Source organism: Balaenoptera acutorostrata, chromosome 4 (assembly GCF_949987535.1).
Source record: "Balaenoptera acutorostrata chromosome 4, mBalAcu1.1, whole genome shotgun sequence".
Lineage (NCBI taxonomy): Eukaryota > Metazoa > Chordata > Mammalia > Artiodactyla > Balaenopteridae > Balaenoptera > Balaenoptera acutorostrata.
The window spans coordinates 140,224,454-140,249,750 of NC_080067.1; the positions used below are offsets into that span (position 1 = coordinate 140,224,454).

Sequence of the window (25,297 nt, forward strand, 5' to 3'; positions counted from 1 at the left end):
TTAAATAACCATTGAATAATGGACTCAAATTATTTACTGATAAGGGCAGCCGATCAAAAGAGCTTAGAGACCTCTGTTCCGGACACCACCCCCAAGGCCCGGACGCCGTCACGACCCTCTCCAAGGGACCGTGCTGCCCCCGGCCAGATCGCTCGGAAAACGGGAGCTCAACGTGTCTAGGCTTAACTCTGGACACGCCCACCCTTCGCGGCCTGACCCGCTCGGAAGCTTCCTCATTGCTTTTTCCCTTAATCCCCAAGCCTCCCCAACACCGCTTTCCCAGGCTCCCTTGTCCGCTACCCGGGCTGGGGCGGGCGAGGGACCAGAGCGCCCGACAGTGGCCTCCGGCTGCTACTAGCGGGAAGTGGGGGGGAGGCGAGGAGGACGGGGGAGCGGAGGCCAGGCCGCGAGGCTTGCGCAGACGCACTGGCAAAGTTCCGCGTTCCCGCCCGGGTCAAGGCCTCCGGTTAGACGCGGTCTTCCCGGAACCCGAGGGTGCACCGCGAGCGTGCAGTCTCGGGCCGGAAAGAGGTGTCAGAGAGACGGCAGCGGAGGCTGTGCAGCCCACCAGTGTCCGACGCGCGTGAGCGGACGCTGACACGCGCGCAGAAGGGACGGCGCGTGCGCGGGAGTCGGTGGGCAGAGGGGCGGGGCGACGCGGAGGTGGGCTCGGCGAGTTTGGGGCGCCGGCCCGGGGCTAGCCAGTGCGCCCAACTTTCCTTCGCGCGGCCTCGCCCTACCTGCGGTGGCAGAAGATGTGACTGGAGGGCTGCCGGCGGCCCGCGGACGATGCTCGCGCTCCTGGGCGCGACGACCCTGATGCTGGTCGCTGGGGCGCCGTGGGTGTTGCCCGCAGCCTCAGGTGAGAGATGGGGGTCCATGGGTCGGGGGCTGGGCGCGAGGCTGGACAGCGGCGGCGTGGGAAACCTCGGACCCGGGAGGGACAGAGGTCCTCTCTGGGAGACCTCTGGTTGTCCGTGGTCGCAGCGCTCACATTGAAACCAACTTGGGCTCGAAAATCAAACGAGAGAAAGTGATGTTCAAGATCCTTCCACACCGCTTGCTTGGGGGCGCCCTCCTCGCCATCCCTTCGGCCCTGTGCCTGTTCCCTGGGCTCCTACCCCGCGGGGCTGGGTGTGGGAGAGCTTTGGTGTTGAGTTTGTTTCCGTCCGAAAATTCCGGCAGCTCGACTGGACTTTTTAATAATAAACAAGGCTTTAGCCACGAGCTATGTGCTGCTGTTTCCTCAATTTAGTAAACAGTTACTTGGTCCCATGTGGGAGGGGGATAAGGTTTGCAAGCATTTCTCTGCCCTCAGGATTCGTACAATCTAATCAAAAATAATAATAATAAAAGAAAAATACAAAGCCAAAATACAAAGGCTGGGAGCCACCAAGCTAATTTGCTGCCTTTCTTAACTTAGCTGGGATGCACGGAGGAATGGCAACTATCATACGGTTGACTTTGTAGTGAGAAGGGGAACTCGGTGTCCCCCTTTGTCTTTGGAGGCCCAAAGACAAACAGGGCCTAGCAGCTGAGAGCAGGAATCCAGGAGTTGGTGAGGCTGCCTAGTGGGCTTAAAATACCTGTTTGTTTAGAAAAGCATATCCTTATTTTCTGGGGTACATGGTATCCTATCTGTCTTGTCCTAAAAAATAAAACAGCCAGTTAGTAATTTTACCAGCATAATGGGTTTCTTCCAGAATAGCAGAGGAATTGCAATTTGGGACAAGCAAGTTAGGTCAAAAACCTTAGGCAAGTCCAACAACAAAAAGAGAAGAAGGTTACTTTGTAGAGAAAAAGGAGGAAGTTGGGTGGGGCTGTTTTGAGAGTAAGTCCATTGGAGGAAAGCAAGAGTTCAGGATGGTGCTGCTTTTCCCATTGGCCGGGCTTGTTGCTGGTAGAGGAGAATTCTTCCTCTTGGGGTCTGGAATTGAGGGTGAGTGAAAGTGCATGAAGGCTCCAGCTTCTGGCCTCCTGACTTCATTTTAAATGATGTTTCCTTTATTCTGTTTCACACCTATTTCTCAAACTCTTCCACATACATAGTATATAGTATATGGGTACTAGGGTCCTGGTGTAACCCCTGGTAATTTCTTTGGAGTCTTTTGTTCATGAAAATTTTGCCTTCAACTCATGTTTGCTTTCGTATAAAAAGTCTTTCCCCAGAATTTTCATGTAAAATTAACATTCCAGGAGGTTGTTCATTAAGATCACAATTTTAATCTAGATTAGAGGAGAGCTAAAATAAAGTTCATACACAAGTGGCATTTATTGTCCTCTTAACTATGTACCAGGCACTACTTTTAGTGTTTTAAAGGTATGAACTCATTTAGCTTTCAGAACAAAGCTAGGCACTGTTATCTTAATTTTTGCAGAGGAGTGGACTGAGACCATATAGCTAGCCAGTGCTTTAGGAGGAAATCAAACCCTGAGAATCTGGCCTCAAAGCCCTGGGGCCTAAGGCTAGACTTTTTCTAAAGGTCACACAATTTAGTTCTTGATTATCCACCTATATGTTAAGGGCTTAGTTATCTTTCAATTAACTAATCTACTTTTTTCTCGAAGGAATAGCAGTGTTGAAAACTAAATGAAATGTTAACCCTAACTTGAGATCATAATGTTGCTCTATGTTTCAAAATCATCAAACTGTTCATACTTTCAAACCTAGTAAATGCAACTCTGGGATCCTAGTCTAAGAAAACTATCCAAAATATGGGAGGAAATTTATATTTGTATAGATGTATGTGTCTGGATTTATGTCAGACTTAAAAATATAGTAAACCATGGGACTTCCCTGGTGGCGCAGTGGATAAGACTCTGCACTCCCAGTGCAGGGGGCCCAGGTTCGATCCCTGGTCAGGGAACTAGATCCCACATGCATGCCGCAACTAAGAGTTTGCATGCCACAACTAAGGAGCCCACCGGTCACAACTAAGGAGCCCACCTGCCGCAACTAAGACCCAGCGCAACCAAATAAATACTAAAAATGTATATATATAATAAACCATTTCTAGTCATCAATATGAATGTGAAGGGTTGAAGCAACCAATTTTATAAATAGAAATATTGGACTAAGTACCCTTTTATATACTTTACATGCTAAATGTTGAAATAAACTGTTATCAAAGGGATATTGCTAATACTAATAGAACAAAATCTATGAACTCTAAAATCCTATTTAATAACTATTTCCAAGTCCCTGTCCATTTATCAGTCAATTATTTGTTTGTCTCCCAAATGCCAAGATGCCTCTAACTCCAGGGTCTCCTTCCCTTAGTAGCAGAAGGATTTCATCTCGGAGGAAATACCTGACTCTACCCCAGGTATCAAATTGCTGCATCCTATCTCAGGGCCCAGAATTACTAGAATTAGAATATTCTGGGCTGGAGACTACAGATGCCATCAGACCTTTTGTTAACCCCATAAACGCAGTCACTGTCCTCTGGCTGCACAGAATCTCTAAAATTCCAACAACTGGGATGGGGATTAAGTTTTGAGTGGGATACGGGGAAGTAATTCTATTCGGTGATGAAGTCTCGGAGAATAGGAGTGTAAAATAGAAAAATGTGGATGGGGAGACTCAATGAGTACCTCCCCAAATTAAAAAGAAAAGTCAGAAAATGTTTCCTCAGATGTCTCCCCTTTTGACTCCATACCATAATATCTCTAACTGGAAAGTAGAGGCAGCAATCCCAATAAAACAAAGTTCTATACAAGGACCGCTGTAGTAGAAAGTCTGTGAGGAGATAACATCCTTGTCCTGAAGCAGAAGTAAAGGCTAGAAATGTTGTAGGGAAAAGAGTAAACTTAAAAGCTGGTTTTTTGGGCTTCCCTGGTGGTGCAGTGGTTGAGAATCTGCCTGCCAGTGCAGAGGACACGGGTTCGATTCCTGGTCTGGGAAGATCCCACATGCCGCGGAGCAACTGGGCCCGTGAGCCACAATTACTGAGCCTGCGCGTCTGGAGCCTGTGCTCCGCAACAAGAGAGGCCGCGACAGTGAGAGGCCCGCGCACCGCGATGAAGAGTGGCCCCTGCTTGCCACAACTAGAGAAAGCCCTCGCACAGAAACGAAGACCCAACACAGCCATACATACATACATACATACATAAATAAAAAGAATGTTAAAAAAAAAAAAAGACAATGCTTACCTTTTTATGATTTATTTTTTCCACCTTTATTGAGATATAATTGATATATAATGTTTGCTTTTTATAGATTTTAAAAACTCAAGCATTTTCCAACTCTCTCGAATGCAGAGATAGAAATAATTAGCAGCCTCCCCATGCTGAGAGCAAGCACTAGGTTTTTTTAGATTTTTTTATATGCTTAACTTTTATATTTTATATTTAAATGTATTCATTCTCCAATCAGTGATGTGAAGAATAACATTTAAAAATATATAAAATATCTTTAGTATGTGTGTATGTATGTATGTATAACTAACTGTCTTCTTTCTTATTGCCTTGACAGGGGGAACAAATCTAAAATCTCCTGAAAATGGCAGGGTCTGCATCATTGATGACAACTTTATCCTGAAGTGGAACAGCAACAGTGAGTCTGTCAGGAATGTGACTTTTTCAGCAGAGTATAAAATGTATGTTACTCTACTTATTGATTTGCTGAATAATTTTTACCATTTTAACACCATAAATTTTTTTTTCAGATTTCGGAAACATTTGGTTTTTCCATTTTTTTAAAGAAAATGTATGGCTATTATGCATAATACTTATAACTTCATTTCTACAAAGAGAGACTCAGTCAAATTCATCCTTGGGTATTGAAGCAAGAGATTTTGGGGACGAGGCTAGCAGACAACTTCTGTAGTCCACAGCCATACCTTCTCTGTTCTGTACGCTCCAACTTCTTTAAATATAAATTAGGGGCTGACCTAGAGCATACCTTGAGGATAGGGGAGAGTGCCCCTAAAGGCCTAGCCACAGTCTTGGAATAGGCTTCTGTGGTCAGGCTTTCCTCTTGTCTCCATCATACACAAAGTTTTAATTCTAGATACACTTTATAAACATCAGTATATTGGACCCTGCCTTCCCACAGACTCAGTGTTTCTGGTGTTTCTGCCTCTTCCCTAGTGCTAACTTTCTACTTAACGATTGCCAAGAGGATAGGCAGACAGGGAGTTGTGGAAGAAGGGATTACAGAAGGAAATGCCGCTCAGGAAATATAGTACTTTGCTTTGGGTTCTGGGGCCCTGTCTGCTAACCATGATCCCTGTCCAAGAAAGAGCAGGCAGGGAATCAGGCAGTGAAGAAACAGGGTGTAGGACCTCTAGAACCAGGATTCCACCACTTCAACCACAGCCCGGTTGTTCTCCAGTTGTTGGTGAGTAATTTGTGCGTGTGTGTATATACAGTTGACCCTTGAACAATGGCGGGGGTTAGGGATGGTCACCCCACCCTACCCCCGTCCCGTGCAGTCGGAAATCTGAGTATAACTTTACAGTAGGCCCTCCATAATCTGCGGTTATGCATCTGTGGATTCAACCAACCCTAGATCGTGTAGTGCTGTAACATGTATTTATTGAAAGAAACCTGCGTGTAAGTGGGCTCACACAGTTCAAACCCGTGTTGCTCAAGGGTCAACCATATATATGTATACACATACACACACACACACACACACACATACATGGTTTTTCTCAGAACTGATAATTTAACAGTTTTCATCTTTAGAGATTTTCTTTAATGAGTTTTGTTACCAAATTTGTTCTTTGCCTTAGTTCAGAATGTTCTTATGAAACAACTATTTTAGGTATAACAGAGATTATTTCAGATTCCTTTATTTAAAATTACCCTTGTAGGGGCTTCCCTGGTGGCACAGTGGGTTAAGAATCCGCCTGCCAATGCAGGGGACACGGGTTTGAGCCCTGGTCCGGGAAGATCCCACATGCCATGGAGCAACTAAGCCCGTGTGCCGCAACTACTGAGCCCCCATGCCACAACTACTGAAGCCCTTGCGCCTAGAGCCTGTGCTCCACAACAAGAGAAGCCACCACAATGAGAAGCTTGCGCACTGCAATGAAGAGTAGCCCCCACTGGCTGCAACTAGAGAAAGCCCACATGCAGCAACAAAGACCCAACACAGCCAAAAATAATAAATTAATTAACTAAAAAAATGAATTTATTTATTTATTTAAAATAAATAAAATAAAATGTATTATGACGTATGTAGTGTGCAGTCTTCATTCAACAAACATTGAATGCTTTTTATGCCAAACACTCTTCTGGGTACTTGGAATACATTAGTGAATAGGAGAGACAAAGATGGCATGAAGTTTTATTATGAAACTGGTTTTATGAAATGAATTTTCTATTGGTTACACATTTATTTTCAAGTTATATTTCTGTTGTGATCAAACACTGTATATGATAAAGTTTGGGTTTTTTTTTAAGAAAATATAAATGTAGCTACCACTGCAGTAGCTCCCTTACATGCAAAAGCAGTTGTAATAGAGTGGGCAGCTGCATCTCCTGGAGCAGGATAGACAGATGTAAAGAGTGAGGGTAGGTTGAAACCATATCAAGGCTTGGTTTTAAATTTTTTATAAGGTTTTCTGTTGAGTATAATAAAAGTTCTCCATATAAATGGACCAGAAATGCTTTACTGGCTTTTTGCCTGGAGCTTATTTTATTTTGACCCTCTGTGCACCTGATTTAAAGAGGTCTGTGTACCGTACCCACTTCCCAGACTTCCTTAATCTCCTAATTTCTCTGGAATTATATCTTCTAATAAATGACATTTGAGGGGAAAAACAATCTGAATTTTTGGTTTAGATTTTTAAAGTCTGGATTTTAAAAAAATAGGTTCTGTTGTGGAGGAGTTTCTCAGGAAGATTTGCATTTAAATCAAGGTATTATTAATGCCAACTCTAATCTCAAAGCTCAGATAGGTAAAGAAGGCGAAACTCGCCAGGAATGAAGTGTATATGGTAGTGTATATTTTTGGTAACTTTTTTTTTTTTGGCTGTGTTGGGTCTTCATTGCTCCAAGCGGGCTTTCTCCAATTGTGGCGAGTGTGGGCTATTCTTCATTGTGGTGCACGGGCTTCTCACTGTGGTGGCTTCTCTTGTTGCGGAGCACAGGCTTTAGGTGCGTGGGCTTCAGTAGTTGCGGCACGCAGGCTCAGTAGTTGTGGCTCGCGGGCTCTAGAGCACAGGCTCAGCAGTTGTGGCGCACGGGCTTAGTTGCTCCATGGCATGTGGGATCTTCCCAGACCAGGGATCGAACCCTTGTCCCCTGCATGGGCAGGCGGATTCTTAACCACTGTGCCACCAGAGAAGTCCCAGTAACTTTTTTTAAATGTTTCTTTTTTGAAAAATAAGGTAGACTTGAATTGGAGTCAGCACAAACATTATTTAGATATCATCCCTAATTTCTATTAGCTTTTAATAGAGCATCCTTAGCTTTTTATTAAAGATGCTTTAGGGACTTCCCTGGTGGTCCAGTGGTTAAGACTACGTGCTCCCAGTGCAGGGGGCCTGGGTTCGACCCCTGGTCAGGGAACTAGATCCCACGTGCATGCCGCAACTAAGAGTTCGCATGCCACAACTAAGGAGCCAGCAAGCTGCAACTAAGAGCCCGCATGCTGCAACTAAAAACAAAAAAAAGATCCCGCATGCTGCAGTGAAGATCCCCAGTGCCACAACTAAGACCTGGTGCAGCCAAATAAATAAATATTTTTAAAAATAAATAAATTTAAAAAAAAATAAAGATGCTTTAGCATCTTTAAAATGAGGTCTACAATATTACCCAAAAAATAAAAATCAGCTAGTGCTAGAACTATGAATTCGGCTTGACAAAAATGCCTTCTCAGAGGATAGTTTCTCTCTTCGGTTTAAGGCAGACACGGCTTACCACAGGCAAAAATTTTGAAATCTAATGTTTGTTTTCTGTCCCTCACCTTTACTTCAGCTCCTGTCCCCTTTGTAACAACATGTCCTTTCTGTTTAAGGCACTCTGTGCCAACTTAATTTCTTCACGTGCTTAAAAAAAATCTAATATCACTCAGACTTTTTAATGGACTAAATCCACATTGAGAAGTTTGTTAGTTTATGTTAACATTTTAAGTTCTTTGTTTCTAGTCATGTAACAAAGGAATTACAGAGATCAGTATGCAGAGGAATAGTTTGGTCTTGAGAAGAGCAGAGGAAATTCTCAAACCATACTGATTCTGAGGTCTTCCTTAGGGTTAGTATATCTCTTCATAGGAGGAGGTCAGAAGGGAATCATCAAATCTACTTCCCAAATTTTCAGTAAGGAAGAGAGGCTCCAGAATACAAAGTAGTTGGCCAAAAGTCACACAGCTGTCTTTAACAAAGCCGACAGTAAGTCCACTTTTATCTTACGGGTTCTTTCTTTCTCTGCTTCTTTGAAATCCTAATGCATTAGGATTTTTTATATTAAAAAATTATATGTCAGAATTATTCCATTGTATAAATAATAACTTGGTATATATGTATTGAAAAAGAGTAGAATATTGCGCACAAAAATATCGTCAGGACATTAACTCAAGTAGAAGAAATAACTACTTACACTAGCTTTATAATGTTAATGTAAATAGAAAACATGTTTGTCACTCTTGTATTTATAATGTTCATTCATTTATTTGCTATTTTATCTTGAAGACCAGGGATGGATAATTGGAAAAAATTGCCTGGGTGTCAACATATTACTAGTACCGAATGCAACTTTTCTTCAGTCAAGCTTAAAAATGTTTATGAAAAAATCGAATTGCGCATAAGAGCAGAAAAAGGAAACAACACTTCTCAATGGCATGAGGTTAAGCCATTTATACCATTTCAAAAAGGTAAGAAGTTGCCAGCTGAATTACACTGTATTCTTTATTAAATATTACCAGAACAGCTTCTTCCCAAGCCCATTCATTTGCATGATATAAAGTCTCCCATCTTTAAAAACAAACAAACAAGGATTCCCTTAAACCGGTGTCTCCTTCCTGCTATGGCATCATTTTCCTGCTTTCCCTACGGTGCAGGGGTCCCCAAACCACCCCTTCCACCCCGGGCTGTGCAGCAAGAGGTGAGTGTCGGGCAAGCGAGCGAAGCTTCATCTGCCGCTCCCCACCGCTCCCCGCTGCTCTCCATCGCTCCCCGCCTCTCTCCATCACTCCCCATCGCTCCCCATCCCCACCGCTCCCCGCTGCTCTCCATCACTCCCTGCCTCTCTCCATCGCTCCCCATCACTCCCCGCCGCCCCCCACTGCTCCCCACCGCTCCCCACCACTCCCCACCGCTCTCCATCGCTCCCCATCGCTCCCCGCCGCTCCCCATCACTTGCATTACCGCCTGAACCATCTCCCCCCATCACCGCCACCCCCCCCAATCTGTGGAAATATTGTCTTCCACAAAACTGGTCCCTGGTGCCAAAAAGGTTGGGGACCGCTGCTATAGTGGTTGTTCTCAAAGTGTGGTCTCCAAGACCCTTTCAGGAGGTCTATAAAGTCTAAACTATTTTCTTAATACTTCTAAGACTTACTAGTCTTTTTCATTTTCATTCTCTCATGAGTGTACTGTGGAGTTTTCTAGAGGCTGTTTGATGTGCAATGGTGACTGACTGAATGCAGAAGTAGGTGTGAGACACAGCTGCCTTCTTTATTAAGCCAGACATTAAAGAGATTTGAACAAAATGTGAAATAGCACCACTGTTCTCACTAAGCTTTTTGGCTTGTTTGTTTTGGGAAATATAGTCATTTTTTATCATGTAGTGGGTTTTATCATTACTATTTTTTAATGAATTGATAGATATTTTAAATTTTTATCAATTTTAATGTTTAATATGCTAAATATTCAATGACATAGACCATGCAAACAAAAGCTCTTTAGGACCCTCAGTTTCTCTAAGAGTGTAAAGGAGTCCCAAGACCAAACAGTTTGAGAACCACTGCCCTGTACCAAAACTCACACAAGAATGATCTGTACCTTCTCTCTGTACACTTTTCCTCCTACTCCCTCTTCAGCCCTCTCCATTTGAGCTTTGTTCCCCATCACTAACCTAAAACTACTCTTGCGAAGGTCACCGTGACCTCCACAATGCCTGGTGGATTCCCCGTCCTCTTCTGGCCCAGTTCCCCTGTGGCATCGGCGTGATCATCACTCCCTTCTTCTTGCAACCCTTCCATCTCTGATCTCTAGGGCACTGCTCTTTCCTGGCTCTCCTCCTGCTCCTTGGTTGCTCCTTTGTCAGTTTCTTCTCATCCCCCAGACCTTTAAATGTTGGACAGCTGCAGGGCTCAGTCTGCAGGGCTTGGTCGTTGAACCTCTTCTCTCTATGCGCCCTCCACCAGGAATCGTATGGTTTTCAACATCATCTGTGCTCTTGACTCCCCAAATTATATCTCTCCAGCCTCATTCCTTCCCCTTACCTTTGACTCATATCACCAGCTCCCTATTCAGCATCTCTACTTAGAGGTCTACGAGTCGTCTCAAATTTTAAATGGCCAAACAGAGCTCTTGATTTTCCCCCTCCAGACCTGCTCTTCTTGCAGTGTTTTTCATCTCTGTTAATGACATCACCTATTTATTTGCTCAGGCCAAGAGCCCTGGCATCACCTTTGACATCTCTTTCTCTCATGCAACATCCAGTCCACCAACAAATTCTGAGTGATCAACCTTGAAAGTATATCCTGAATCGGATCCCTTCTCACTTCCACCCCTGCTACCAGCCTTCGCCAGGCCACTTTCATTTGTCACTCAAACTGCTGCAGTAGCTTCCCTGCTTCCTCACACATCAACCAGGGTGATCTTTCCCGGATGTGAATCAGGTCTCAGCAGTCCTCCAGAGACTGCAGACTCAGACTACAGAGTTCTGCCTGTTACCTGGCTTCTAGCTGCCTCTCTGATCTCATTTTCTACCACTCAGCCGTTCGAGCGCCCCCTACTGTCTCTTGAAAATGGTGAGCACATTCCCATCTCAGGGGCTCTGCCCTTGGCGCCCCCTCAGCTGGGGATGCTTTTCCCCTCGAGACTTGCATGACTGACTCCCTCACCTTGTTCAGGTCTCAGCTCAAACGCCTCGGGGAGCCTCCTCCTCACTAACTTACCTAAAACAGCTCTTGCTGCCATTCTCTGTCCCTTGATGTTGCTTCATTTTTTCTTACAGCACACATGACCTTATAACATTATATGCATTTGTTTATTTGGGATTTTTGGCCACATCCGTCACTAAAGTATAAGCTCCATGAGGGATTTTCTCCGTTTTATATGCCAGGCACATATTAAGTGCTTAGAATTGTTTGTTGTATGAATGTTTTGGCTTGTATTAGTGAGCTTATCTAGTAAATGTTTTTATTTTTACAGCTCAGATTGGTCCTCTAGATGTACATTTAGAAGCTGAAGATAAGGCAATAATAATAAACATCTCTCCTCCTGGGACAAAAGATAGTATCATGTGGGCTATGGATCATTCCAGCTTTATGTATAGCTTAGTTATCTGGAAAAACTCTTCAAGGCTAGAAGTAAGCATTATTTTTATCTTTGTTTGATGTGAGAGAAGAATGACATGAATTAATTCTAAAACTTGACTTTATACTTTTTTAAAGAACAGACTTCTTTTTTTTTTTTTTAATTATAGGAAAGGACTGAAACTGTTTATTCCAGAGATAAAATTTATAAACTCTCACCAGAGACTACTTATTGTTTAAAAGTTAAAGCAGAACTACGTTCACCAAGAAGAGTTGGTCTCTATAGTCCAGTGTATTGTATAAACACCACAGGTAAGGAGGAAGTCTTGCTTCAGATTCAATAACTATGTATACAAATTGGCAACCTATTAATTTTGGCATTTTTCCAATAGTTGCTAAAGCTTATGTGATGGTTTAATAGACATTAAAACAAAAGCGTTCTAACAGCATTTACGTAAGCAACAAATGTTATTTGGGATTTTTGTCTCAAGTAAATAGTAATGAAAATTTTGCGTAAAATCCAAGTATTTTCTAATGAAAAAAACTGTTTTTATTCAGAATCCACAAGAAAGGGAGGTAGTTGCTAGAAGAACAGTTAGTCTTCCAAAAAGTTTACCTTTATAGATGAAATGTTAAAATATGAAAGCATCCTGATACATTTAATCAGTGACATCTTGCCAACAATTAAGGTTTAAGGGCAGGAGCTTGGATTTATTATTTTAATTATAAGTTTAATATGCTTTGTTTTTAAAATCAAACAGTATAGAAGGGTTTAAAGGTTTCCTCTCCTGCCTCCTGACCCCCAATTCCATTTACCAGAGATAAGTATCACCAGCAGTCTGTGTACAACCTTTCATACTTTTTTCAGGGCTTATATAAGTATATACTTGGACTTAACAGTTTTGGGGTTTTTGTCTTTTAAATTAAAAAATAAGGTCCTGCCAGATATATTTTAAACTTGCTTGTTTAACCCAATATATTGAGACTCTCTTTTTATGTCGGCACATATAGATCTATCACATTCTTTTAAATGGCTGCATAGTATTCCCTTGCGTGAATATACACCATAACTTATTTAGCTGTTAGGTCATTATGATAAAATGCGAGCCTTTTGTCTTCTTGCTCATGCCATTAGGAATTCTAGCCGTCTGTTATCTCACTAGAGAAAATGTGTGTGTGTGTTTTTGTGTGCTCTTTGTCTTCTAGAGAAACATAAAGTGCCTGCACCAGAAAATATACAAATCGATGCTGAAAATCAGGTCTATGTTCTTAAGTGGGATTACGCATATGAAAACACGACTTTTCGAGCTCAGTGGTCCCAGTAAGTTCTATTGCATAAGTGTCCTTTTGCAGTTTATTTTGCCCAGTTTGTTAGGTTTCTTTTCACCCTGCTTCAGCCACCTGCTGCTCCGTGCACACGTGTGGCCTGATGGAAAGGTGGTCGTGACATACTGGAACTGGAGTGTTTCATTCTAGTCCCAGGATGTCATTGAGCTAATCACTTAACTTCTTTGGGCCTCAGTTTCTTCACTTGTTGTAAAATGGGTACATTCTAATACTATCTAGTGTTCTTACCGGCTCTCTTTTTTTTTTTTTTTTTTTTAAAGGTGTGATTCTAGTTGCATGTGCTATTTCCTCAGTCTGGAATACTTGACCCATGGCCGTGATCTTTCTTCAGAACCCACTTCTTCCATGAGCCCTTGAAATGATTTGACTCCAGTCACTCTGTCGTGTTCAATTCAAGTTAGCCTTCCCATTGTCTTGATTATTTTCGTGGCTTTGGCAGATTTTTTAGTGATTACTTTAGTGGGAAATTAAGAAAGTTGGAGAGAACTGTGCTCTGTGTGATTGAGTAGAGACCAGCCAAATATGAGTGAAGCTTAGCACCACGTGAGTGGAAGGGGACTGCATATAGTTTATACTGATTGGAAAACTGTAGGGGATAAGTAGAGAGGGAGAAGAGAAGAGGATAATCAAGTGGAAGGTGAAGTGCACCATGGGGAGAAAAGGGACGGGAAAGAAAGAGCTACTGAGGGCAGAGGAATAGAGGCACCAAAGGCAAGTATAGGCAAAGCAGGAAGGGAAGAGTGAGAAGAAAGAGACTAGAAAGACACAGAAAAAATGAGGGAAAAGGGAAGTCAATACTGCTGTGACTGATGACTCTCAACCCTTTGGTGTTAGTTTCGAGGCAATAACAGTTTGTATAATAAACACATTCATGTCATACATGCCCTTACAGATATACATACATACATACACACACACACACACATACACACTGATCAGGAAACTGTACAGGAGTCTTTTATGTATTCTTCACTTTCAAAAGCATGTTAAACAGTAGGGCCACAGACTAGACAGGGATAGGGGTTTCTGATGGCTGGTCTCTAAGTTTCTTTTGGGTACTTAGCACACTGTACAAAGCACTGAAGGAATCGTAAAGGTACAGCAGAATAAAACACATGGTGCTAGAAATCCGAAGCAGTTATCTGCCTTTGCATAGCAAAATGTGATTTAGGACTGAGGAGTGGAGTACAGATTATAAGGGTTACAGAAGTCAGAAATGCAAAGGTGGTTGGGGCTGGAGAGACCAAAGAAGCCCTCTGGAAGGAGATGCAGTGTGAACCAGGCCTCGAATGCTGAGTCACATATTTGTAAACGACAAGAGAGGGCATCCCACGCAGGGGCTACACACAGGGGAAAGCTCAGGATATGAAGAGACAAAATGAGGTCGGGGTAACAAGAAGGGGTTCATTTCCCATTGCTCTGTAATAAACTACCACAAACTTAGCAGCTTAAAACACACTGTTTATTATCTATCTGTCCATGACTTTGGGTCAGGAGTCCAGGTGTGGCTTAGCTGGGTTCTCTGCTCGGGGTCTCGCGAGGCTGCAGTTCAGGTGTCAGCTGGGGTGCTGTCTCGTACACGCTGTCTCGTGCTGTCTCCTTAGCTCATGTGGTGGTTGGCAGAATCCATTTCTTGCAGCTGCAGAGCTCATGGTGACCTGCTTCTTGGAGGCCATCAGGAGAGAGAATCTCTGGCCTCTAGACCCTCTTTTAAAGGGCTCATCTGATCAGGTCAGGCCCACCCAGGATAGGCTCTCATTTGATTAACTCATAGTCAACTGGTTTGGGACCTTGATTTCATTTGTAAAATCCCTTCACCTTTGCCAAATAATGTAACCTAATCAAGAGTTCACGGATCCTGCCCACACTGAGGCGGAGGGGATCATGTAGGGCTTGTGCACCAGCGGGTAGGAATTTGGGGGGCCAGTTTGGAATTTTGCCGACAAGAAGGGAGGACCTGCTTTGAGAGTAGCAGAACATTTGGGCCTGGGAGAGCAATGAGAGAGAACATTGAATTAATAGGATGGCATAAGCTTAGGCTTGGCCTCAGACTGCCCTGTAGGCATTTGCATGCCATTGGGAATTTTGTGTTGAGGGACGGGTAACAGGGCTGTGTTTGAGGAGGGAGAAGGTGGCCACATCGTGTGTGGTGCAGCGGGACTAAGGAGACAGGACAGACAAGGGGACAAGTCAGGAGGCTGTTACAGTTCCAGGCTTGAACTGAGATGCTTGGAGCTGCTTGTTTCTGAGCAGCTTACTTAACCTCTCCAGGCCCAGTCTTACTCTGTGCATACTTGCTCTTAGGACACTGGTGTGTATCTCTGATACAGCACTTGCCCACAGGTGTGCTGGTACGTTTAGCAGCTGGCTTTCCAGTAGGGAAAAGCCTTATCTGTAGCATTTGCCAGTTTTTATAATATAACTACTCCTATTACGGCCACTGTCAAGCTCCCAACAGCATGTCACTGAACATGCATTTGGGAAGATGCACAGTAAGCCCTCCGTCATGTAGCGTTTCTGCCATATAGACACAATAGACGTAAATAGCCTTGAGCATAGATAATAAAATGTAGGAAGATAATTAGGACAAGATGAGTTTTGAGTATTTATTACCTTTGTTTTTAATACAATTTATTTATTTGTAAGTTTATGTAACTTAACTTTTAATAATGGCTGTATTTAACAACTAGCTGGCAGCATTCCTGAAAATTTAGCAGTTGTTTTTGTGCACCGGTACGAGCCAGCTCTAGCACACCACTACCTTATCACGCTCTGGAGCAAGATCTTTGGTTTTCTTTTGTGAACATGTCTCTTCCACCGTCCTGTGAGTTTCCTGAGGGTGAGGACCGTTTACCTCTGTAACCTTAGCCCCTAACAGAGTGTCTAGTGTATTATAGGTATTCAGTAAATATTTACTAAATTAATGTGTTTAGAATAAAAAACATTTTTTTGTCTTAAAAGTGAGTTTTTAAAAAGGATTCCTGGAAGTCATTCAGACAAATGGAAACAAATACCAAACTGTGAAGATGTCAAAACTACCCACTGTGTGATTCCTCAAAATGTTTTCCCAGAAGGAATTCACCGTATCCGTGTCCAAGCATCTAATGGAAATAACACATCTTTTTGGTCTGAAGAGAAAATATTTAATACTGAAATGAAAAGTAAGCCAATAGTTTTTACTTTACATTGTAATTCTCCAAGTTGTTGCGAACTCTTAAAATTGTTTTTTAGTCTAATTTGAACTTTGTGTCTTTACACATTTTTTCTAGCTATAATATTTCCTCCAGTCATTAGCATGAAATCCATTAATGATGACTCACTGCACGTCTCTATCGGTGCTCCAAAAGAGTCTGAAAACAAGTCTGTGAACCAGCTTTACCCACTAATTTATGAAGTTATTTTTCGGGAAAACACTTCAAATGCTGAGGTAAAAAGACTATGTAGTATAGGTTTATAATTTAGAGTTATAACTGTGGTTTGGGTAAACAAAGCTTGAAGTTAAAATTCTAGGGAAATTTTTAAACTTTATCTGATTAACTCAGATATTTACAATAGGAAGAAATGAGCATTTCCCATGTTTTACGCAGTAAGAGTTACGATCACCTGCATCTGGGCCCCAGTTAGTTGTTGTTGTTGTTATTGTTGTGTTTTTGGCCACGCCACGTGGCATGTAGGACCTTAGTTCCCCGACCAGGGATGGAACCCGTGCCCCCTGCAGTGGAAACACGGAGTCCTAACCACTAGACCGCCAGGGAATTCGCCGCCCCCACAGTTAGTTTTTAAAATTCAGATCCTGAGTTTATTCCTACTCAGTCAGAATCTCTGGGGGTAGAACTCAGGAATTTGTATTTTTAACAGGATTCTCAGGTATTCATGAACCAGGGTTTCTCAACACTATTGACATTTGGGTTGGCTGAGTCTTTGTTGTGGGAGCTGCCTTGTGCATTATAGGATGGCTAGCAATACCGTTGGCCTCTACCCACTAGGTGCCTGTAGCACTCCCTCCCAGTTCTGACAACCCAAAATACCTCCAGATATTGCCAAATATCCCCTGGGGGGTGGGGCACCTCCAAGAGGGCAAAAATTGGTTTCTAGGGTGCAAAAGAATCTTACCTGTTACAGTGGTTCGTGACCCTCCAGGAGGAAAACCTGCCTCGAGTGTTCAACTTCGCCCAACAAAATCTTACTCAACTTTGTAAAGGGGGAGGGATTAGGAAAAAATGGTCTAAAAAGGCTCCTTAGGGGAGTAGTCATGACAAAAGGGTTGAGAAACACTCGTTTAAACCCTAAAATTCAAAAACCACTGACAAAGCTAATATACATCAGATAATCCACATTATTCCTAGATCACTTTTCCCTGTGGAATTACAATCAAGGAATCAACCTTTAAAAATCTTGTGCAAATAAGTTGGTAAATTCTGTAACTTCATTTCCTGTTGAAAATCTAAGAAAATTCCAGCGACTTGGCTGCTTTCATTTTAACTATCTGAACACTCTGTAACCATAGCAGAATTTAGCCCTGTTGAGCACTGTGGTTAGTTCTCAGTCATCCCTAGATCAGAAAGATCTAAATCTGTGTCTCAAGCCGCCAAACTGTGTAACCTTAGGCAAGGTGGTTAACTGCTAAAGCTTTGTTTCCTCTCCTCTAAAGTGGTGGTGGTCATAGTAACTTAATTTTTTGTTTGTTTTAATTGGGGTATAGTTGTTTTACACTGTTGTGTTAGTTTCCACTGTACAGCGAAGTGGAGTTCCCTGTGCTATACAGCAGGTTCTCATTAGTTATCCATTTTATGCATATTACATTGTAACTTAATTTTTTTGAAAGGATGTTTATAAGGTTTAAAATGAGGTAAAATATATGAAAATACATACCACATTGCTTGACAAATAGTAGATTCAATAACTTTTTTTTTTTTTTTTTGCCATCCTATGCTGGGTAACACATCAATAATTACAATCGTAATAACAACTCAAATTCATTGAATACTCATTATGTATCAGGTACTAGGCTAAGTATTTTACATGAATTGTCTCAATCATTCTTCAACCCTGCCAGACAGTTTGATTGATTAAATTACTATTCAGCAAATACTTGGGATGGAATATTCGTTACTGCCTCACTGATACTAGGCTATAAACAGTGGAATGGGAGTGGATGTGGTGTGAGCAGAGGCCTTAAGTGCGCATGCATGCTTCTCCCATTTGTCAAGAGGAAAGCAAGCTCCATGTGGTCTCTGGCCCCAGGTGGATGGGAGACCGTGGAGCAGACCTAAACCTGATCCACAGTCTCAGTGAGCGTTCCCCCAGCACTTTGGGACGCTCATGAGTAAGAAAAACAAATATCTTTTGAGCCACAGGCTGTTTTGTTACACAGCATTGCACAACATTATTTTGTTGGCCTTGTAATGTTTTGTTATATAACATTATTGCGGCAATAGCTGACTAATACAAATAGGAGTAATAATTGTCCTCACTTTACAGATCTGGGAGTAGGGCCCAGGGAAATTAAATAACTTGCCTAAGGCCATGTAGCTGTGAGTGATATCTTGATACAGGCAGTTTGAGGCCAGAACCTCTGCACTTAATTGTTCTGCCACTAAACAGAGATAACACGATGGTGATTAAACCAAATCAGCGTGTACTTATAAAGTAGAGTCATCTTAGGAACATACTGTATTCTTTTTTTGGCAGCAGCCATGTTTAACTTTTGAGTTTGGTTATAATGTGTTATCCAAAAGAAATTTATATTTCTCAAACATATACCAACTAAGTGTTTGTGAGAGGCTAATCTTGACTATTTAAGGAATTCAGAAAATAGATATTCCCTATATGATTTCTTGGGGTTCTAAATTTTATCAATGATTTACTTATTTTTTATAGAGAAAAGTTGTAGAGAAAAGAACTGATTTTACCTTTCCTAACTTGAAACCGCTGACTGTATACTGTGTGAAAGCCAGAGCACTCACTGAGAATGACAAGTGGAATAAAAGCAGTGTTTTTAGTGATACTGTGTGTGAGAAAACAAAACCAGGTCAGAATCTTTTATTGTATCTTTTCTTTTTTAATGTAACAAGACTTAATTGAAAATTGTAAAATATTTCCTTTTTACCACAAAAATATAGAGAATATTTTCTTCATGAACTGTGTGAGTACTTCACGCTGAGCCTTCCAGTTTTAGAAAATATTTTTAATACTCAACTTAGTTCAGTGGTTTTTGCATGCTTTATATTTCATGGATATCTGCATAATTAATTTCCTTTTATTACTCAGAATTTAATGAGACTATTTTAATTTTTTATATAATCCTTAATATTATTATTATGTGGAAATCCCTTAATTAGTTCAGTTGTGAATTTTTTTATGTTATTGTTGGTATTATTTAATAGAATGTATATTTCCTTTCACATGGCTGTATTTGTTTCACACAGACTGTCAGCAGTCTTAATGTATGTGTGTCAAAACCTATATTGATGCTAAACACCATTTATTTGTTTTTAGGAAATACTTCCAAAACCTGGCTTATAGCTGGAATTTGCACTTCATTATTTTCTATCATTGTTGCCATTTATGTTGTGAAAGTCCTCTTGAGATGTATCAATTATGTGTTCTTTCCATCAAGTAAACCTCCTTCCACTGTAGATGAGGTATGTTACTTTTCTTTTCAACAGCTAACTGGATTTTTCTTAAAATGAATGGGAAATATATTTGATTTCAACAGAATATAAATGTTTTCTTGATATTCAGAAAATAATACAGACTGATTTGGGTTTTTTTCTTCAGAGTTTCAGAAAATTAACTTTAGAAACAGTCATTTAATAGAATATAACATGGCATAGTAAGGTGTGTCCTTAATCTCATATTTTTCTGGCAGTTTGGTTACTGTGGCACTTGTTTTACCATTGAAAGTCTATATTCACAAAAAGATTAAAACATTATCATCAGTGCAAAAACTGATTTCTGTGGATGAAATCACAGAAAACGAAGTAGCAGAACGTGAGTTTCCTTTCACAGCACCTTGGTGTTCTGGTTGGCATAGTTAGTGAAAGCACTGAGTGGTGGAGACCAGAGTGTGGACACCGCCCTGTGGGTGGTGTGTTCACCTGGAGCAGCTTCCGCGCTACCTGCCCAGTTTCAGGTTCCCCGGGCTTTGGAGCTAGAGACCTGAAGGTGAATTGTTGATGGGCTGTAGTGTATTTGCACTTACTGGCTCTGTGAACTTGAGCAGCTCTCTTAAGGGTACTTGAGCAAGTGCCCGTAGACTGTAAAACAGAGCCAATAGTACCATCCAGCAGACTTGTGAGGAGCGAAGGTGATAAACCAGAAAGGCCTAACACTGTACAAACGTTCTGTAAATATGAACTGTTTTACTCTTTTATGCCTGAGTTTTTTAATGTCATTTCTATATACTCTTCTCTTCAGAGCCGTTATTTAAAGAACTTAAAACTAACAAGTTACAATAGCTCTTTATTCTTAGTGGGACAGGGAAAAATTAATTTCTCCCTGTGCTTTTTCTGGGTATTTGTGGATTAGATACCAAAATTTTTATTATGTCAAAATAAAATGTCCCAAATCCCAGGGCTCTCCCTTTCCTTCCTCGCCCACACTTTTCCACTCCCCACCCCTGATAGCACAGTGGACCTTTCTTAGGGACTCTTCATATAATTCCCCAAAACGATACTAACACGTACGTGACCTCACTAGTGATGGTTTTATTCTAAACATTATAGTGCAATCGATATGCTCTTAGCTTGCTTTTTAATATGCATGTCAAAAGATAGGGTTTCTAGATAACTTAAGAAACCACAGCTTATTAGAACTAGAAAACTAATTTTTGTTATTTTAAATAATCTGTTTCTGTTCTTTCCCTTTTGAATTAGTATTTCTCTGAACCGCCAGTAAGGAATCTACTCCTTTCCACTTCTGAGGAACGAACAGAAAGATGTTCTATAATTGAAAATGCAAACACTCTTACTGTAATAGAAGAGACTAATCCAACTGATGAAGATCACAAAAAGTACAATTCCCAAACTAGTCAAGATTCAGGAAACTATTCTAATGAAGACGAAAACAGTGGAAGTAAAATAAGTGAAGAACTTCTGCAACAGGAAACTGTGTGACCAAGAATGAACTCTAAAATATTAGGGAGTCTTGCGGGAGTTGCAGTGGGAGCCTGGGCTCCTTGGTCCTCTCAGTAACTATCGAGAGAATATTTGCTTGTGGGGGAAGAAAGATCATCTTCAGATCGTAGGTCCTGAAAACACAGGCAAGCACTTAACTATTTGAAAGGAATTTGGAGAAGAGTTTTCTACATTCTTTTCCATGTGTAAGGTCTTGAAAGACCTGTCATTGGACCGCCCTGGATGAGAGGAGTTAAATCCAGAAGATGCCCTCTGTCTTCCTAATGATCCCCTGAAGCCCCACCGTGCCGTCGTGTGGTAAGGGTGGCGCTTGTGTTTGCGTCAGCTGCTACCGTCGCTGTGCTGCCACTGCCGCTGCGTGTACCATCTGTCCCTTCTCCGTCCCAGTATTACAGTCCGTTATTTTTCAGGACATATTTAGAACATTTGGTCTTTCTTTGGACACGAAAGTAGGCCCTTTGGAAATGGCTTTAGAAAAGCCTGAATACCACCATCACTTGGTTTTCTGAAAAAGTCGCTTACTCTGGGAAACAGCTGCAGATGCCAGAAACACGGTATGGTCCTTACAGTTTTTTCAGGGGAATTCTATCCGTTTTACCAATTACATTGGCTTCTACGTCACAGTTACCTGTCCCTTCTGCGGTTTAGGACTAAAACCAGACAATCTTTTGCTATATGTCCATGAAGTCTTCCTGATTCAGAACATTGGAACAATAGCCTCTGATGACAGTGCATAATCACTAAAATTACAGAGAAACGGGAAACTATCTGAGGAGATAACTTACTGTTCGCTTTTAAGATATGGGAGTATGTGACATTAGTCACAGTGGATGTAAGAAGTCTTGGGACCAGAAAATGGTACTGAGAGAAGAGACAGAGTAAGACGTAGAGTCATTCCGTAGGAAAGAAGCAGGTGGCTTTAGCGAAAAATAAGGATAATGTGTGTAATCAACTGCTGCTTACTAACATCCTGAGTGTGGTTTGTTTTCGTGGCTTATCTGTATCATTTCTGACTCCAGGCCAGCTTCTGTACACCGTCTGGAAGTATGAGGCACCCCTTCTGCTCAGCCTACATGCACTCAAGAAAATGTCCTTGATTATTTAGTATCAAGGTGTGGGAGGAAATGTACCTAGGAAGAAAACCTAATTTTTTAAATATATAATGCCTTTCAGAGGCATCTGTAGCTTATTTTTAAATGATTCGCTATTTGGGATTATTCATGGAGAGCCTGCAGAGGAGGAAAGTGTAGGAATTCCGGTGGCCTCTGAGGCCGGGTTCTCGGCTTCAGTCGTTGCAGAAGGACCAGTGAAAGGGAAGGGAGATGGAGCTACCCACAGCATCACGGCAGGCCAGTCTTATTTACACGGTGGTCCGCTGTGGTCTTCTGGGTGGAAGAAAAGGTTGAAAGCAGCTGCCCTGGGAAGGGCTGTGACGCTCAGCACGTCCTCTGCAGAGCACACCGTGTGCTTCCCCGGACCTCGGTCCAGCTCCTAGGGGAGCATACAGTATGGGCCGGGGATCCCCGCCGAAGCAGTTCTCTCCTGCAGGATCCCTACAGGGACCCACACACACCTTTGATCCTGCTGACCAGAGGCTTTTGGTTCAAAGCAGATCTGGGTTGGCCCTTCGCTTGTAAAGGCCCTGTCAGTGGGAATTTGCCTCTGTAGCGAGGAAGTGAGGAACATGCCAGGACCCTGTCAGCCCGGGCCTCCACGCTGTGTCGGTGCGACAGGCCTGGTCAGCACGCGGGCCTGGGATTTACCACAGGAAGAAGGCTGCTTCAGAATGGACATCCCAAAAGGAAACAGCGCCTTCGTGGGATGTGGAAGAGGGAAAACTCGGGCATTAGGATGAAAAGACACCACAGAAGTCGCCAGGTCCCTGGATGTGGGAGTCTGTGTGTCTTTGAGGTTTAGGGACCCCCTGTGGTTTTCAGCGAACAAGCATCTGAGCAGCAGCGAACAAAAACCTCTCGATTTTGCCTTGTCTTCTGACCTAAAAATGCAATTCCATCCCATTCTTCACTGTGGCCCACATGTAGCTTAAGCAGGATGTGCTTACTTGTAAAGTGACAAGTATTTTTTCTGAAGGATAGTTTACCTGGAAATACCATATACTTGGGAGCACCAATAAACTGCCTCAGAACTACAATATTGATAGTTCTTGGAGAAGCTAGATATAACCTACGCATTATGTAAAAGATTTGTATCATTACAGCCAGAAATAATGTATTAATACGTAATATAGATTAACATATACGTAAGTGGTGACATACGCCTGTAAACATACATATGTACTTATGCCTACACGTGCACATGCATGATGTGGGCCATACTCCAGTAGTACAGCCATAAAGACTTAGCATAGCTTCTAGTTAGAAAAGTATAAATGCTGCTCGAGAACTGTGAACTAAAGAGTCTGACCAGAAATTTGCAACCTATAAAAAAGTTATTTCAAAAATATAATTTAGGGGCTTCCCTGGTGGCGCAGTGGTTGAGAATCTGCCTGCCAATGCAGGGGACACGGGTTCGAGCCCTGGTCTGGGAAGATCCCACATGCCACGGAGCAACTGGGCCCGTGAGCCACAACTACTGAGCCTGTGCGTCTGGAGCCTGTGCTCCGCAAGGAGAGGCCGCGATAGTGAGAGGCCTGCGCACCGCGATGAAGAGCGGCCCCCACTTGCCGCAACTAGAGAAAGCCCTCACACAGAAACAAAGACCCAACACAGCCAAAAATAAATATAAAAATAAATTAAAAAAAAAAAAAGACCTAAAGAAGAAATACATGGTGAATATCTTTAAAAAAAAAAATATATATATATATATATATAATTTAGAGTTTGTATCTTTTCCCCAAACTGTGACCTTCAAAACAGCCTCTGATTGCTCCTAAGAATTTGGAGAGTGTACAGAAACTTTTCCTACCTGCCCGCTCCTCCCCGTAACCCTTCGACTACCTGACATGTTTGTTTCGTGGTGTCTGTCTGCCCCCCAGGGGACCAGAAGCTCTGTGAGAGCAGGAATTTACTTTGACTTATTACTGTATCCCCAGCACCTACCACAGTGCGGTGCCTCACACGTAAAAAGTGCGCAGGAAATAATTGTCAAATGATCGTAATCTAAAATTTGAACCAAATGGGTGTTTCTGACACTGTTTGTGTGTCTTGTTGAGTTGTGGAAGGACACAACCATGTTTCCAATGTTTCTATGCAGTGAGCTTTGTATCTTATTTCATTTGTACTTTGTCTTAACCCCCATTGCTGTTTTTTAAGCAGTTTGTTAAACAGTTTTCTGTAATAAGCACTGAGGCCAAAAGTCTTGGGTTTTATGGTGGTTCTGCTTGAACTGATTAAACATGCATCACTGGAGTGGCAACTGCTGTCTTCATGAGGTATTCACAACCGAGGGGGCTGGTCCCTGTACCCGGTGTGCGCATGCCCGGCGTTGGTATCCTGAAGGGGCCCCACTGCCGTCATCGCCCCACGGAGCTCCTGGACAGGGAGCTCTCTTGCTTGCCTTTTGCTTTTTCACAGCCTCAACTTTAGACTTGGCCGGAGCACAGCCTTGACCCAGTGAGTCTGCAGTGTGGTGCAGACTCCGCTCCGGCGAACTACACTGCTTCCTTTTACCAACATTTCTTCTCAGGATAAGCTCTTTAAGGAGACTCCCTAGTCCCACGTGTAAATTGATCTACCTTCTAGACACGTTTGAGTCTGAAGTTAAACACCACTGACATTCAGGCTGGGAACGCTTCGTGTGTTTTTAGTAAGCTTCCGTGAATTTTTTTTCAAACTGTACAGGGAAGTAAATATTAGTAAATTCATCTCTGATGCCTGGGAAACTCCCTGTTACTTAACAGTAATGACAAATACCAGTAACATCCAGTTTTTTCACCTGAGTGAAAAAAAGGCAAGAAGAGAGAATTTGATATGTCTTTCATGCAAAGGATATACCTTCCCTTCCCACGTTCTGTCCCCACTAGAACTCATGTTCTAGCAGAAGATATCTTCTGGGTGAAGTAGTAATTGATGCAGACCAAGAAAAGAAAAAGTGGGCAGAGTCGATATGCTGGCTTAGAGAAAGGTCTTGGGAAGAGGGAGGAAATGGAAAAATTCTCTCAGGAGCAGGTTTAAACATTTCTCCTCACAGTGACTCTGGCCACTCCTGGTCCTCTGTCCCAAAAGTTCCTGGATCCATCAGAGAGAAGGAGCTGAGGGGAAAGGGAATGACTGAAGAAGAAGAAAAACATTTTCCTGTCTCTCCAGTAGAAAGATGGTCCATTTTTTCCAAAAGACTGGAATTAGTCCTTAACTGCATAACAGATAGCAGAGTGCCTTTTGTGTACTATTGTCTGTTCCCAGATTTTATAAGGCTTTAA

At 42.3% G+C, this 25,297-nt stretch overlaps 1 protein-coding gene across 6 annotated transcripts; it reads left to right on the forward strand.

Moving 5' to 3' along the window:
- The first annotated feature begins 439 nt into the window (after positions 1 to 439).
- Positions 440 to 24,287, forward strand: IFNAR1 (interferon alpha and beta receptor subunit 1). Of its 6 annotated transcripts, none has more exons than XM_007183708.3 (11): positions 451 to 862; positions 4,475 to 4,598; positions 8,643 to 8,824; positions 11,331 to 11,488; positions 11,605 to 11,746; positions 12,641 to 12,755; positions 15,743 to 15,942; positions 16,051 to 16,208; positions 18,662 to 18,812; positions 19,280 to 19,425; positions 20,659 to 24,287. In XM_007183708.3, the coding sequence occupies exons 1-11, from the start codon at positions 790 to 792 to the stop codon at positions 20,896 to 20,898; spliced, it is 1,689 nt and encodes a 562-aa protein (XP_007183770.2). In that variant the 5' UTR covers positions 451 to 789; the 3' UTR covers positions 20,899 to 24,287. The 6 variants fall into 6 exon arrangements, with proteins under 6 accessions (XP_057401413.1, XP_007183770.2, XP_028022686.2 ...); XM_028166885.2 differs by lacking the exon at positions 451 to 862 and adding an exon at positions 8,205 to 8,342 and having other exon boundaries at positions 4,472 to 4,598; XM_057545428.1 differs by lacking the exon at positions 451 to 862 and adding an exon at positions 8,226 to 8,342 and having other exon boundaries at positions 4,472 to 4,598.
- The last annotated feature ends 1,010 nt before the right edge of the window (positions 24,288 to 25,297 follow it).